This window comes from Sinohyriopsis cumingii, chromosome 19, assembly GCF_028554795.1.
Source record: "Sinohyriopsis cumingii isolate HCF-2022 chromosome 19, ASM2855479v2, whole genome shotgun sequence".
Lineage (NCBI taxonomy): Eukaryota > Metazoa > Mollusca > Bivalvia > Unionida > Unionidae > Sinohyriopsis > Sinohyriopsis cumingii.
In genome coordinates, this window is record NC_142979.1 from 549,041 (window position 1) to 565,596 (window position 16,556).

At 35.0% G+C, this 16,556-nt stretch overlaps 1 protein-coding gene across 1 annotated transcript in view; it reads left to right on the top strand.

Annotated features, from left to right (window-relative positions):
- The window catches only part of LOC149775026 (synaptic vesicle 2-related protein-like), an 88,022-nt gene that overhangs the window by 42,939 nt on the left and 28,527 nt on the right, over window positions 1-16,556 (top strand). Inside the window, exons 7-10 of the mRNA XM_089944431.1 lie at window positions 1,718-1,781; window positions 6,441-6,566; window positions 9,397-9,528; window positions 15,134-15,210. Of these exons, the coding sequence (XP_089800557.1) occupies window positions 1,718-1,781; window positions 6,441-6,566; window positions 9,397-9,528; window positions 15,134-15,210 (399 nt within the window). The remainder of the gene's footprint in view (window positions 1-1,717; window positions 1,782-6,440; window positions 6,567-9,396; window positions 9,529-15,133; window positions 15,211-16,556) is intronic.

Here is a 16,556-nt window from a genome sequence, read left to right on the forward strand (position 1 = left end):
GCTGTCAATTCAAGAATCCAATTACAATAAAAATAAAAGTACTCAAACAGATTTTTGTTTTGTTTTTAGAGAGAGAGAGAGAGAGCATAATGTCTCAATGTGCAAGTTCATCTGCATTTAGAGCATACTTCATTGTATCTGATATGTTGTGTAATGTTGGCAGAATGATTAAGATGGCCTGAACATGTGTGGGTATTATTTATTGGTAAGTTGTATGCAGTGATCTGAGTCCATGTTGTCAAGTGCAGCTTGTATTCTTGCAGCAACAACCTCATTTTCAAATTACAATAAAAAATACAAAGAACTTCAAAACACGTTTTAGTTAATGCACTGAAGCATGTGTGGGGGTCGGGGGAGGGAGAGAGAGAGATGAAACACAATTTCATCAGTGTACAAGACCATATTTATTCAGGGCAGTATTTAATTGTAGCTTGTGCACACAAAAAAAGACTATTTCCTGTTACCTGACGGTTGCGATGATCCTCATGTATTAGGACACAACTGTATTCCATTATCAATAAACACCTCTAAATCGACAATCATTCATGTTTTAATTACGATATACATTGTTACAATAATCACATGGCTATACAGTGTTATTTACATGCAAATTAAATATGCTTAGAGCCTTGGTTATTCCAGTCGAAACCAGATAGAACTCAAGATTTGACAGAAGAGGTCAAATTAGTGAGGCTGCCAGTAGGGAAATGATGCTCTCTTTAGGGAAATGAAAATCTGTCAGTGTGTTATCAAGGCCATTGTCCATACAGCAGGTGTTGTAAAGATCAGCGATCATACACATTACTTGTTATTTGAACTTGCCAATAAAGATAACAATAGACAGGTATATTGTAAAATTGATTCATAACAAATGTTAATTATATCCAAGTCAGAACAGTAGAAGCACTTTAAAGATTGTATATGTACGAATCGATTTAATGGAGCCTTTGACTTTCAAATTGATGATAGAAAATTACAAGGTTTTATAATTTATTTTTGTATGACTATTATGAAACAATAAGACTAGTTCTTCATTGTTTTATAAGAAAACATCAACATGCTTCTGAACTTTTAAAATGCATGTGGTGTTTTGTTATGATGATGAACTTAATTAATGATAATTAAGGATAATGTTCTGTGAAGGCCTTTGTCCAGTTGCTAATAACACCAGTATATACTGTAATGACAATATGAGAGCTTATACATCAGCCATTGTATTTTCTCAGTAACAATCCATTATTAATTTTTGTAAAAGCAAAATGGCTTTACTGTATCATCGATCTTTTTTGCAAACGTAAATCTTCTTAGTAGAAATGTTATGTCTGATAATTTAAAGGATTTTTCAAAAAATGCAAAGTGATATGTACGAAAAATGCATTTAAATAATTATTAATTTGATGACTGGATTGTGTATGAAAAGTTAAAGGGTACAAAAAAATACATACAAAATGGTATGCTGCATTTACTGATGTTTCAAAGACATTTCTCTCACTTCATTGAGAATGCTGAAAATGATAAAACTACATGAAAGCCCTATTTCTAGTAAGCTATTGTCACTTCTGTGATTGAAAGCTTTTCTAGTTTAATTTCCAGAAAAAAAAAGTGTTTGGTTGAAATGTGTTTTGTTCCAATCACATTTATTTATAATCTGGTATCATTGATTGGGATATCAGATGTGTCAGTACAAAATAATCGTTTTAAATGTTATATTTTTCAGTGTCACGCTGTATTCTGAGTTTTTGCCATCAAAATCTAGAGCCAGATGTGTTGTTTTAATTGAGGTAATTTCATAAATCTTATAATAGCAACATGAAATGTGTGTGAATTTAATAAATGCTACATAAACATTTATATTTTGGCATTATAAATGTTGTTACAGTAGTTATACTGTTGTTGATTTGAATAGAATTCAGTAGAACAGCATTGCTGTTGATTTTAACAGAATTCAGTAGAACAGCATGGCTGTTTATTTGAACAGAATTTAATAGAACAGCATTGCTGTTAATTTGAACCAAATTCAATAAAACAGCATTGCTTTTGATTTGAATAGAATTCTATAGAACAGCATTGTTGTTGATTTGAATAGAACTCAATAGAACAGCATTACTGTTGATTTGGATAGAATTCTGTAGAACATCAGTGCTGTTAATATGAATAGAATTCAGTAGAACAGCATTGCTGTTGATTTGAATAGAATTCAGTAGAAAAACATAGCTGTCGATTTCAATAGAATTCAGTAGAACAGCATTGTTGTTTGAACATAATTCATTAAAACAGAATTGCTGCTGATTTGAATAGAATTAAATAGAACAGCATTGATAATGATTTAAACAGACATTTGATACTATGGTTATATTGCTAATTGGAATAGAATTATGTAGAACATTGTGATGTTGATATGAACTGAATCCATTAGAACAGCAGTGTTGTTGATTTGAATAGAATTTAATAGAACAACAATGTTGTTTGAATAGAATTCAGTAGAACAGCATTGTTGTTGAATTGAATAGAATTCAGTTGAACATCATTGCTGTTGATTTGAATAGAATTCAGTAAAACAGCATTGTTGTTGATTTGAATAGAATTCAGTAGAACAGCATTGTTGTTGATTTAAATAGAATACAATAGAACATCATTGATGTTGATTTGAATAGAATTAAATAGAACAGCATTGTTGTTGATTTGAATAGAATTCAGTAGAACAGCATTGTTGTTGATTTGAATAGAATTCAGTAGAACATCATTGCTGTTGATTTGAATAGAATTCAGTAAAACAGCATTGTTGTTGATTTGAATAGAATTCAGTAGAACAGCATTGTTGTCGATTTAAAAAGAATTTTAATGCTATGACCATATTGCTGTTAATTTGAAAAGAACAGCTATATTTTTTGTTGATTTTAACAAAATCTTTTAAAGTTAGGTTTTCTTACAGAATTTTTAAAAATTATTTGCTTTTAAAAATTTTGTGATAAATCATACTTAAATGATACCTGATGTTGATTTCTTTTTAGATGTAAAGTGAAAGAGTTTTGGTGAATCCACTGTCAGAGATATATTGCCTTATGTTATGTGGATTTAAAGCAGAGTTTTCAATTTATTTCACAATGTTGTTAGGTCTCTGTGGCATATTTTATCATGGGGATAAATTTGGACCATGTTAGTTTAAATCAGATGATGTACCATATTTACTTGCTTAAAAGTCCAGCTGCAAACTACACAGACCCAGATCTGTTATTGCTTAATATGCTGGCAGATCTGCATCTCTGTAGTTTGTGCAGAGTAATCAGTACAACATATAATACTGACCCTGATCTGACTGTGAATTATGAGACAGCAGATCAGAGTGTGTGTTGTTTGCAGTAGAACTTGAGTTATAAGTGAGTATATATGTTAATTTGCTGAAACATGAGTATCTGCTGATGTCAGTAGCAGATTTCTTTTTTAAAAGTCTTATCTGAGCCATCATGGAATTTATGTTCTAGTATAAACAAAGGAAAGAAATGAGTAACTGATTTTGAAAAAGAAGAAATTTTATTCCAAGAAGCATAAGAATTAGAATGAGATTTAAAATATATGCATGAAAATAATTTTAAGGGCAGAATTCCACAGAATCTTTCAAAATATTAATTTGCTGAATTTAAACATGTTTTATCAGGAAATTACCTTCATTGGTCCAACTTCAGAAGAGCTTCTGGCCTCTTGCCTGTCATATATTGTCCATCCATCATCTGTTTGTTGCACACACATTCATACCAAGTTTTTTTGTGGTAATTTATGAATGGTGTCTCATGGACCTCCAGTATGGCCATTTTGAAAATCCAGTAATCAGTGCTAATCTAAGGTTAAATGAACATCATTGGGTTTTCATAAAGAGACCTTATAATGTCTTTTTTGGACTAAACGAGAATGCTGCTAATCGGATATCTTATTTAGTTAGCACTGCGATCTTTGTTAAAATCAAAAAATCATACTGTGGCCTAAATAAAAATTGCAGCCATTAAACCCCAACTGTAGTGGTCATCTTGGAAATTTTGCTGTCACTTGTACTCTCGAACAAATAATTATATCAACAAAGGGACATGGGTTTTTTACTAAAGGACTTCTGATATTTAATTGGTCCTGAATGAAAATGGTGATTATTAGATCTTGACTGTGGCTGCTACTTTGACCAGCATGAAAATCTTGATAATGCCACTTCGCATGACCGCTCTGGTGGCCTAGTGGTTAGAGCGTCTACCACCAGATGCAGGAGTTCATGGGCTTGAATCCAGGCCAAGTCATACTAAAGACTTATAAAAATGGTACTAACAGCTGTCTTGCTAGGCGCTCAGCATTAAGAGATTAGTGTTAGGACTGGTCAGCCTGGTGTCAGGATAATGTGACTGGGTGGGACATCATGCTACATGTTTGCAGCATGATGCCCCAGTTCTAGACATCACTTTAAACTGCCATGCTGCAGACATTGTAGCAGTATGACTGGAAAATTGTTAAAGCTACATTAAAAATCTAAATCACACACACACCACTTCGCATAAACAGTCAGAGTGACATGAGGCTTCAACAAAAAGACTTCTTATGGTTCTAAATGATGCTGATCATAACTCCTGCTGGGCAGTGATGATGGCCTGTGTGACACTCTTGGGCAATGATGATGGCCCATGTGACACTCTTGTTGGGCAATGATGATGGCCCATGTGACACTCTTGTTGGGCAATGATGATGGCCCATGTGACACTCTTGTTGGGCAATGATGATGGCCCATGTGATACTCTTGTTGGGCAATGATGATGGCCCATGTGACACTCTTGTTGGGCAATGATGATGGCCCATGTGATACTCTTGTTATTCATAGTTCTTTAGACCAAATGGTTATAGTGTTTTCCTTAAACAACTTAAAATCTAGGTAGTCCTAAATGGAAATTGTATTAAAAAGATCTCCACACATGATGGCCATCCTGGCCACCTTAAAAATCATGTTTGTCACTTCACTTTTTGAAGTTATGGTCATCATCTGAAGATGTCACTGTCAGCAAATCTCTATGACAATCATTCAAGTTATTACCATTTTCAAATTGGTGCTTTTTGCAGTGTTTGTCAGAACAATGTGTTTGCAACTAGTCTTGCTATTTTGAATGGTTGGCCATGAAACTCTGTATGTGTTATGGCCATCATGTGCATGTCAACAAATCACTGTGCTCGCCTGTTTTATTTGAGGTTTTTCCCTTGTTGTCCTGAGGCTGAATGCAATGTATTGTAAGACAATATTGATAATGCAACTTGTCTTATGTTGTCTTGTCTTTCAGGATTTTATTGATCATTGTGAAATTTAGATGTACATCTTGATAAATCTTAGTTTGTCCTAGAGTGTTGTAACATTTATTTGCGTTTCTGACTTGTAGCTGGACACAGCATGTGGCAGAGATTTATGAATGCATTTATTCTGTTATTTTTCAGTAGATTACTGTAAAACTTAGTACATATTTTAGTCAAGAGTATATGCACATTGATTAGTTAATGTACTCCCACTATTTTCAGAATCATTATGCCCTGGTTTTGACTACTGGTATACAATCATCTTCATTCTGTGATATGAGTGGGATGTGGAAAAGGTAGAAATGTATTTACATGCAAGTGAATTGCTCTCTACTTCTCTCATTGCAGTTTTAGGATACGTGTTCACATGTATGTCACTCAAGTATCCAAAACTCCCAATTATTGGGAACTCATGGATATCAGTGCTTGTGGATTATTAACAAATACATGTTGCAAGTACATAAATTCAGTTTCATGTCTCATACAGAAATGCCATTTATGGCAATGATTGGAAATCCAAAACTAAGGCAACCACAAAACAATGAAATTTGGTATCCTAGGAGTAAAAGTAGATTCACGTTATTCAAAATGTTTTCGTATTAAAGTTTGTGTACCAGTTATAATCATTCATATGACATGTCGAATTGCAAACAACGTAGACTCCAATCCACCAGCAAACCAGGGACCGTATTGTTTATTCTACTGACTGGTTTTCTTCTGATTACTCCTAACAAACTGCATAGACCCAGATCTACCAGCACATTATATGACAGCAGATCTTGCTTGTTGTAGTTTGCAGTTGGACTCAATTTATAATTGAGTATATACAGTTATTGAAATTTGTACTTGTCTCATTTTTGTCTATCCTGTCTCTAAAGAAGCTCAACCTATTCATACTTTTTGTCTGTATGCTTGTCCATCTGTCCATCTGTGCCCTTGATTTACATTATTGTTAAAGTCTTTTATATTGAGATCAGTGTTTAAAAAAAAATATTAAGCTCTGTTAAATTTTTTCTGTATTAGTTTCTGTTTTAAAGTTGTTTTATATTACCATCTTTATTAACATTTTTAGTATTTCAGCTAGTATAAAAGGCAGGCTCAACAAAAGTAGACATTTCTTGTTTCAGCTGTTTTGGGCAATTGGTGCCTGTTTTGAAGTCCTGCTGGCACTGATAGTAATGCCTACTCTGGGATGGAGATATCTGCTAGGACTGTCTGCTCTTCCTCTCTTGATTTTCTCTATTTGCTGTTTTGTAAGTAGAGTCCGATATTTACACCTCTATTACCTCACTGTTGTAGATAAATTTGTTACCTCATAAAAGGAGATTTTTCATCATTATAGTGACAGCTTCTGATTTACTGTGTTATGCATACTAGTTGCATTACATTTTCCCACTGACCAAAAATCACTTGCATAAATTCACATTTTTTTTTTGCACTGCAGAAAGTTATTCCAACCAGGTTTGATAAATAATCAAATTTAGGTACTGTATGTGTTATCCATTATTCATGTTCACTACTTTTGTTTTCTTTTGAGATGTTGAGTGATGAATTTCGTAACATATTCCATGGCACATCAGTGAAAGTAAATACCTTCTTTACTTGTTTAAAAATTTATTCCAACTGCAAGCAACATAGACCCTTATCTGCCATAGCATAATGCCCTGGCAGATCAGGATCTGTTTGTTCTTCTGATTGCAACTAACAATCTGTATGAATCCAGATATGCTGGCTCATTGTGCAGTGACAGATCTGGGTTAATGCTGATTGCTGTTGGACTAGACTTATCAGTGGTTATATACAGTATAATATAAGCAAAAGGAATCAGCCATTTCATTATAGGAAAAGTTGCATCTTGCAGCTGTTTACTTACATCAATTATATCTTTGATTTGAAAGATTATAATTACTCAACTCTGAAGAAGAAAACAGACTGAAGAAACGTGTAGCTTTTTATCCCAAAACAAATTTTGACTTGAGCTTGATATGTTAAATGTTATTTATGTCAAAGGAAAATAATTTACCAACCAACTCACCTTGTTTATTATCTCCCATCCAGTAGAGTTGGTGGCGGAGTATAGAAATGGGTTTGATCCAGTCAGTTTATCTGTCGCTATGATTTTTTTCTGATATAGTACTCAGTACATTATAAAAACATCCACTGCCTCACAAAATCTAGCACACTCAAGCTGAAAAGATGTCAGTGTCTTTGAATTGTTTTAGAAATAAAAGTGACCACAAGTTGTCTTCTTGTTGAGATGGAAATTAGACAAGAGTGGTTTTCCCTGGGATTCAGGGGATGGCACCAAATCACATCAGTTGTCAGCTACAAATACTGAAAACGTAGTTTACCAGTATAAAGATAATGGAATGTAGAGTGAATTAAAAATGAATACAGATGGAATGCAGAATGAATGCTGCTTTAATAATCCACTGTGCTGCCTAGCTACTGAAATCATTACTGCAGCTGGTTTGGGATCTTACTACCAGAGCCTGATGCTACTGAAAGCAATTGATAACTTTTTAGCTGATGATTTTGGGATTTGGGTCAATTTTTGTATTAGTTATTTTCCTTATGATGACTGAATTTAGGTACTAAAGCATTCATACACAAAAGCTATTACTACCTTTTGTCAGTGTGATTATTTTATCCCACTGGCTTCCACAAGATGACAAGAAAATCAACTTATGATTTATTATGTAAGTCTGCTGAAATGTCCCTTAAATTATGGACATAGGGAATAATACCAAAAATTATGAAAGTACGACCATTGCATTCAAATCCAGGAACTGGCTGTCCATGTTTGATCCTCATCAGGGTTTTATACTGGGTTCAGTGGAATTGGTCAGGAAATAATCCCCTTGAAAAGTTGAAATAGCATAGAAAATGAATATTACATTTTTTGGAAAAACAGAAATAAAGGCAAAAGTTATTTCATTGGTACCACATGATGTCATGTTTATGCTTTTCACAGTGATGAATATCATAGTGAATCCACATCATGGAAACCTCATGTCACCTTTTTTCTTTCAAACACTGTTTACATTGCCCTGCCAATGAGCAGTTCCACAATTATTGATAACAGATGGTGCCTTACTCTTTTCTTGAACCACTGAATGTTCCTATCATTTGCTGGGCAAAAGCAATGTGAAAGACCAGCTGTCTGCACTGGACTGTTTTCTTTTGTTTTCTCAAAGGTTATGATTAGATGACTCCTGCTTAGTGATTAATGCATTAATTAAAACCACATAAAAACATAACTATAAACCTTGTTACATAAATTAATACCAAAAGTGATTTGTCCAATATTTTGTAGCTTTGCAGCAGGTGAAGTATTCCACTCTCTTCTGGTCTGCTTGACCAACTGCATGTATTTGTTGTTAAGTTAAAAGATGTCAGAACTGGAACTTCCTGACAGCTTCCATCTTTTGGCCTCCTGTGCACCTTCCTGCTCTCACTTTGGTCACAACTTATTGAAATATTTTAAATAGGATTTTATCCATTTCAGGCAGCTGTACAGAATGCAGTAAATACTATGAAACATTTTGGATTGTGCTGTCTATAAAGAAATGTTGTGGTTGCCTGGTTTATCATAGAATACAGATTAAGGTTAATCTAAATAAAATAGTATTGCCCTACACTATGCCTTGTCGGTTGCCATTGGGTTAATTATGGATGAACTGTTACCGGTAGTATTTTCAATTTGTCAATTCGTTTACATCATGATAAAACCACTCCGTGGCCTAGTGTAGTTAGAGTGTCCACCTTGGATGCGGGAGGTTGTGGTTTCGATCCCTTGCCGAGTCATACCAAAGACTTACAAAAATGGTACAAATTCCAGAAAATTCCCATAGTAACTATACCTAGTATAAGGTGCCTTTTGCAGCAAGAACCATCATTTGTTAATTCAGTTTAGGTTGTCTAAAAGTCCTTTTACTGACTATTATTGATGAATAAGATCATTCTGACGTTAACATACAAAACATATCTATTCTCTCACTCACTTCAATTGCCATGTGCCTTTCACATTTTTAAAGGGTGTATGGTGTATAAATCTTAATGATTATGACCTGTTTGTTTTAGTGGCTGCCAGAAAGTGCACGGTATGACATAACAAGAGGAAATTATGAGAGAGCACTTGTTACTCTCCATCGTATAGCCAGAGAAAATGGCAAGCCCATGCCCCTAGGGAAACTTGTAGAGCCATCAGTCAAGGTAAGTACTGCTAAACAAATGCAAGGTCAGTTAAGATGCTTGAAAATAAGTATTGGGTAAATACTAATTTAATGATGTACCATATAACATTGAACCAAGTCAGTTACTGCATGCTGTATATTTCAACAAAAATGCACATAATCTCTGGAACACTACCTTCTACTCCTTTACCATTGCTGTCGGTACTCAACAATATTACTCCTCCACATCTCCATTGCCAGGAAACAACCACAAAACTGCTGGCTAAGGTTTATGCAAGTGAGAAACTTCCACTGTACATGGACATCACTTCACTTCCAGCAGTCTACCTGGCTTCACGACATCCAATCTGATTAGGTCTGTTGCCAGAGGATATGACAGCTATTTCAGCAAGGAGTGATGAGTGGTCTTCAGTAGATGTTGTAACCACTCCCTCATAGCTGAGCCATCTGTCTACTCTCCTGGCTTCAACCTCCCACGACATCTGTGGACCACACTGAACCATTTCTGGACAGGTCAACATTGTCCAATGGAGCCATGTCACTGACTCGTCCTGTTACTGTGGTACTCTAATAATAATAATAATAATGAGGACTTTGTCTAGCGCCTAATCTTTAGAAGCTCTAAGTGCTTTACAACATTAGACAACACCTATAAGATAAAATATATATAATGATATGATTACAAAAACAAACACCATGAAATTAGAAAACATTTTAAAAAATGCTGAGAATATTTAAGGTACGAAACATTATTAGGTCTTTAAGTTTGTTCTTGCAGTCAAAATAAGTGACTTTTGAGTGCCGTGTTGAATGTGATGATTGTCTCTTTATGTCAAAGTTCAGTGGGCACTTCATTCCACGATGCTGTGGCCTGGTATGCAAAAGAACACTGTTGATATGACTTTGTTTTCATAGTGGGAATAATGAGTATACGATTGTCAGAAGATGAGCGTAAGTATCTTGCTGGTGTGTACACATGGGTGAGGTCGGATAGGTATGTTGGACTAGAGTCCGACAGTGAAACGAAGCACAGAGAACAAATTTTGAGTTTGATTCTGGATCGAATGGATAGCAAGTGTAGGGTACAGAGCAGTGGGGAGGTGTGCTCTGATCGTAGTACTCTAAGTATGATCCGAGCAGCTGTGTTTTGAACTTTTTGAAGTTTCAGGAGCAGATATTGAGATGAACTGACAGAATTGAGTTACAATAGTCCAGTCTTGAAAGTATTAATGAACACTCAAGTGTTTTAGTGGTGTCAACTGAAAGACATTTGCGAATTGAGCTGATGAGTCTCAGCTCAAGATTTGCAGCCTTGCATATGTTAATGACATGTTGGTGCAATGTGAGAGTACTGTCCAGAGTAACACCTAGGTTTTGTACTGATTGTGTGAATTTAATATTGGTGTTGCTGATATTTATTGTTTGAGGTAAAGGATGTGAATGAGAAAGTCTTTGTGTTGTGATCAGAATGGCGTCAGTTTTATCATCATTTATCTGCAGCTTGTTACATGTCATCCATGATTTCACATCAGAAATGCACCTCTCTACCACTTGGATGGTAGCATCAACTTCAGTTGGGTGGCTAGATTTGTATATTTGGGTGTCATCAGCGTACAATTGGTGAGACACTGGATGATGATCTGTGACACTTGAGAGTCACTGAGTGTACAGAATGATGAGAACAAGTCCAAGAACAAACCCCTGTGGAACACCACAGCATACATCAACTGGGCTGGAGTGTATTCCATTTGCAGATCTGATACAATTTGTGTCCTGTTGACCAAGTAGGACTTGAACCACAGTAAGGCTGTAACATGAATGCCAAATACATGCTGGAGATGGTGAAGTAATATATCATGGTCTATTGTGTCAGATGCTGCAGACAAATCAAGGAGGGTGAGAACATTAATCCGAATGAGAGAGAGGTATTAATAACATCGGTTAGTGAAGGCAATACTGGATCTAAGCACTCAAGCAGCAGTGATGTTGGAATTGGATCAAGCTCACGTGACTTTGGTGCACTCTTCATCAGGATTGAACGTACAAAATCCATAGAGACAGGTTCAAATGCTGCTAATGGTTGCCGCTTAAATTCTGTATCCCAACTGTATGGTGATGACGAGTCAATTGAAATTATGGTGTCAAGCTTATCTCTAATGGTTTGTACTTTGTCACGGAAGAAATTTGCAAACATGTCCGGAAGGTCATCTGGAGAGAAGGTAGTTGGAAGTGGTGTAGATTTGTTCCTTGACATTAGCTTGTTAGTAATATCGAAGATCTCTTTGTAGCTGAACTTTCCATGATCTTAGTAGTGTAGTGGGCTGATTTTACTGCATGGATTATATTTGTGACATTCTTCTTAGCGGCTTCATAGATTTGCTTATGAATAGTGAGTCTGGTGGAAAGCCAGAGCCTCTCAGCTTTACCACGGTCTCTTTTAGCAGTGCGAAGCTGGTCCCTAACACTGCTATACCATGGAGAACACTGTTTGTCAAGCAATGAACGCAGGCAGTGATTGAGTTGTTCTGCGGTAGGAGGTAAGCAAGTTGTTAGTTTAGCTTGGATGTCGTGCATTAGTTCAGTTCTATTTATTATATGGAGGTTTCTGTTAGTAGCAGATAAAGATGGAGGGTTAGAGACTGATACGTCAAGATGGCATATAATGCAGAGGTGATCTGATGCAAGGTCATGGGATACCAGGGAGGACCGTAGAATGTTATCATCAGGTCTATGAAGAATCCAGTCTAAAATGTGACCATGTTTATGGGTGGGTTGGTTAACTGACTGTTTAGGTTGAAAACATTAATGTAATCAGTGAGTTTTGATGTATTTGAGTTTCCGAGACAGTCAAGGTGAAAGTTGAAATCTCCAGGAATAATCATGTTGCCACCTATCGAATTTCCATAGTCCAGGAGATTCAGAAACAGCTCCAAAAAGAGAGAGTTGAACAGCTTGTTTTTGCTACTATCAGGAGGGCAGTATAAGCAGAAAAAATGGACTGACCTTTGCTCCATTCTGAGTGTGGTTTGGACTAGTTCAAACGATGTGTGGTCAAAATTGAATGTTGTGGTGTGGTTAAGACGTTTTATCATGGAGTTCTTTGTGATGACAGCAATGTTCTTAAATGAAAATAGCATTGATCTGACCACAAAAATGGCTGCCACAATGAACATATTGAAAATCTTATCATTAATTTTCCTGAATGGATGGTCATATCAACATGAGGTTTTCACCAAAATTCTCCTAATTGTGTCTACTCTGTACCTAATGAAAATGGTTCCAAAGTTTATATCCACTATGGCTGTCACAGTGGCTAATTTGGAAATCTTATCACTCCAGAATATCAGAAATTGTTCCAATACTCAGTTAAAGCAAAGAAATGGTCTTACCATTAATTCCTGGACAATAGAGCATCAGTTCCATTCAGGGACTCTTTTTTAAATACATTCCATCATAATTAACAGTGAAAATTGTTTCTCCACAATCCTTTTCTAATTTTCACAAACAGTAATTGTAATGTTTTACACACACACACACGAATAGAATGTACTTGTTTAAGTTACTAAAAGTAAACAAATATTGGGCTACATTAATAACAGCATCAGTAAAGCATTAATCTTCATAATCACAGCAGTTTGAAGAATAAATACAGTGAATGAGTTTACCTTCCTTGCAACATTGTAGATGTCCTGTTTGGTTAAACCTTTGGGGCAAACTGTTTTTTTCTCTATATATTGTTAATTTTTCTTACCAGGGTGTTTTTTGGGGTGGTATTATTATTTAGAAGTACTTTATCATTCTAATTTGCCTACTTTCATAAACATTCTGTCAGTTGAAGTAAAATCAATTATGTGCATTTTGACAAATCATTTGATCAGAGATTCGTGGCAAGTTTTTTTTAAATGTAACTTGTATTTTTAGATTACCTCATTCTCAGTCCTGTTTTTGATTGTTTGCTTTTGCCCCACATTGCATATTGTATTTATCCTTGCTCATCCATACATACATCATGCTTTAGTTTTAAGTTTTCATTTGGGTCAATTTCTTCAGCACTGTGATGGGGTTTTCATGTTCCAGGAACACATTTCTTTGTAACATATCATCAGTTCAAAAGTAGGTAACTGTCACCCATCTTATACTTCATTGACTTTGGTCATGCTTGCCTCTGTTTTTGTCAGACACAATTCCTCCTTGGGTTGTCAGATACAATTCCAACTAGGATTCTGAAACTTGTGATTGACATACATTCACATCTTTAGTGTGCCAATATTAAAGTAAGTTACTATGATCTACATTTCATGCTTAACTATGGTCATTTTTAAAAAAGTTAAGTATAGATCTAAAACACTAATTATGATAGATTTATTAAACTACTGAGTGAAAGTATTTCCATTAGAAGTGCTGTTTTTAAAAGAAGTTGATTTTTTCAATCTTTTTAATGCTTCATTGAGATGGTTCATTTGTTGCAGTCAGTATCTCAGATTATTGCAGACTCATGAAACTTAGTAAATAGTTATGTCTATTAGAACCATGCCACTGCATCAGAAGCAGTGACTAAAGCCTAAATTTTCACACTTCTGTTTGTTGACTTAAATGCAGTCAGATAGCTTCACGAACACTATTCATTGAAGGATAATGAAACATGATATGGAATGCATCTCAGTGAGAAGTGTACCAGGGTACCTGAGAATATTTTTGGGGGCATACAGGTGCTACATTGATGCTGATTTTCACAAAATCATCCTGAAAAGTGGAATGACTACACATAAGTCAAACATCATATTTACAAGCCAGCCTTCTTTGTTAAATCTCTAAAATATTTTTTGGAATGCTTCCATTATTTGAATGGAGGAGAGGATTTAACTGCTAGTTTTCATTTTAGAATAGATCCTGTGTTACTCTGACCAACATTTCACACTACTACTTTAGTCAGATTTTGCATGCAAGTTGATTTCTCTGATGCTATCCAGTGATGGGTTATCAAATTTGGGGAAGGGATTGGTTTTTATAAATTCTGATCTGCTGTACAATAAACAGGACATTATGATATGCTTGAATATACCATGTAAATTCAGATGCAGTCATTAGATACCTTGTCTAGTTATAGAATATTGTACTTGGACAAAAAATGATGGGGCCCCAAGTGGCCAAGTGGTCTAAAGCTCTCTCCATTATGGATCACTGCCATCTCACCACTATCTGTGCCGAATCGAGTCTCAGATTCAGACAATGTGGGTATGTGAGAAAGCTTGCCAGTAGCTTCTCGTGGGTCGGTGTTTCTTTCTGAGGTTTTCCTCCACCATTAATACTGGCCGCCATGTATAGCCTATCATGTGCTGAAAAATGGCATTAAACCCGATAACAACAACAACAACAAAAATTGATAATTGAAGACCAGAAAAGCCTATGCATTGTAAATGTCCTTTATCATTGTGTCATTTTTCAAATAGTACAACAATGAAATCCCAATAACAGCTATTGTAACTGAATCTAATGCAATATGTTCCAAATGGATCAAGTTATGTGGTATAAAATGGAAAGTATGGAATTTGTTCATAAATATCATATGAAACACCTTGAATGAGATACTAATCTTTTTGCCTGTGCTTTCTTTTTTATTTTAGGCCACTAAACATGGGAACGTATCGGATTTGTTCATGCCAGAGTTAAAGAAAACCACTTTGATTCTGTGGGTCATATGGTAAGATTTTAGTTGTGTCCTCATCCAGATACATAAACGTTTGTGTGGTTGTTTGGAATCAGGAACAAGTTCATTTAATTGATTTGTCATTGTGAAATAATTTCCAAACTAACCCAGGATTTGCAGATTAAATTTGTGATTGCATCAACGTTCTTCATTATAAGACATTATAAGACTAATTTCTTCAGTGCCTTGCAAATGTGTTAAAGTTAAATAAGTTATCAATCTTTCTAGTTTGGCATTGAGATGAATTTATTGTATATGCATTCATTTTATTGGTGTTCTTTTTTAATGTTATATTACATTTCAAAATGCCATCTAATTTAAACATAATTTTTTGGGTCACATTTGACCTCTTATGTAGTTCATTTCCAACAATTTGCTGCATTGTCTGTCAAATAAGGTTACTATCATTTGTTCTTGAATAAATTATTAAGTTTTTCTAATACTGGTAGAATCAAATTAAGCCTCAAATTAAAAGTAATTTAGGTATTTTTAATATTTTTCTTTTTGCACTGTTTTGAAATTTTGTGTCCCAGATACAAAAGCAGAAGTGGGGCATATTGTTTGCTGCTGCCTGTTGTATTTTCGTACTGAATCAGTTTTCATGCAGTAACAAAAGGACCACTTGACAGCGACATTTTCATACAGTAACACAGGGACCACTTGACAGACATTTTCATGCAATAACATAGGGACCACTTAACATTGATATTTTAATACAGTAACACATGGATTACTTGACACATTTTCATGCAGTAACATACTGACCACTTGAAATAGACATTTTCATGCAGTAACACAGGGACCACTTGATACATTATCATGCAGTAACATGGAGATCACTTGAAAAAGATATTATCCATGCAGTAACATATGGACCACTTAAAATAGACATTTTCATGCAGGAACACAGACCAGTTGACAAAGACATTTTCATGCAATAAAAGATGGGCCACTTGACATATATTTTCATGCAGTAATACAAAGACCACTTGACAAACATTTTTATGCAGTAACATACAGACAACTTAACATTGACATTTTCATGCAGTAACATATTGACCACTTGACATAGGCATTTTCATGCAGTAACACAAGGACCACATGAAATGGACATTTATATGCATATGTAGATAATCCTGTTCGATTTTCAGGCCTTTTAAAGTAATTTAGGTATTTTGAATATTTTTCTTTTTGTACTGTTTTTAAATTTAAGTACAAAGCTGCTTAGCACATTTATTCAGAAAAGTCAATGAACTTTGTTAGTTTGAACTACAAAATTAAGGTGAATGAAGTCTTTGTAAGCACATTAATAAGCTAATGTGCCAGACCTGATTAGATTT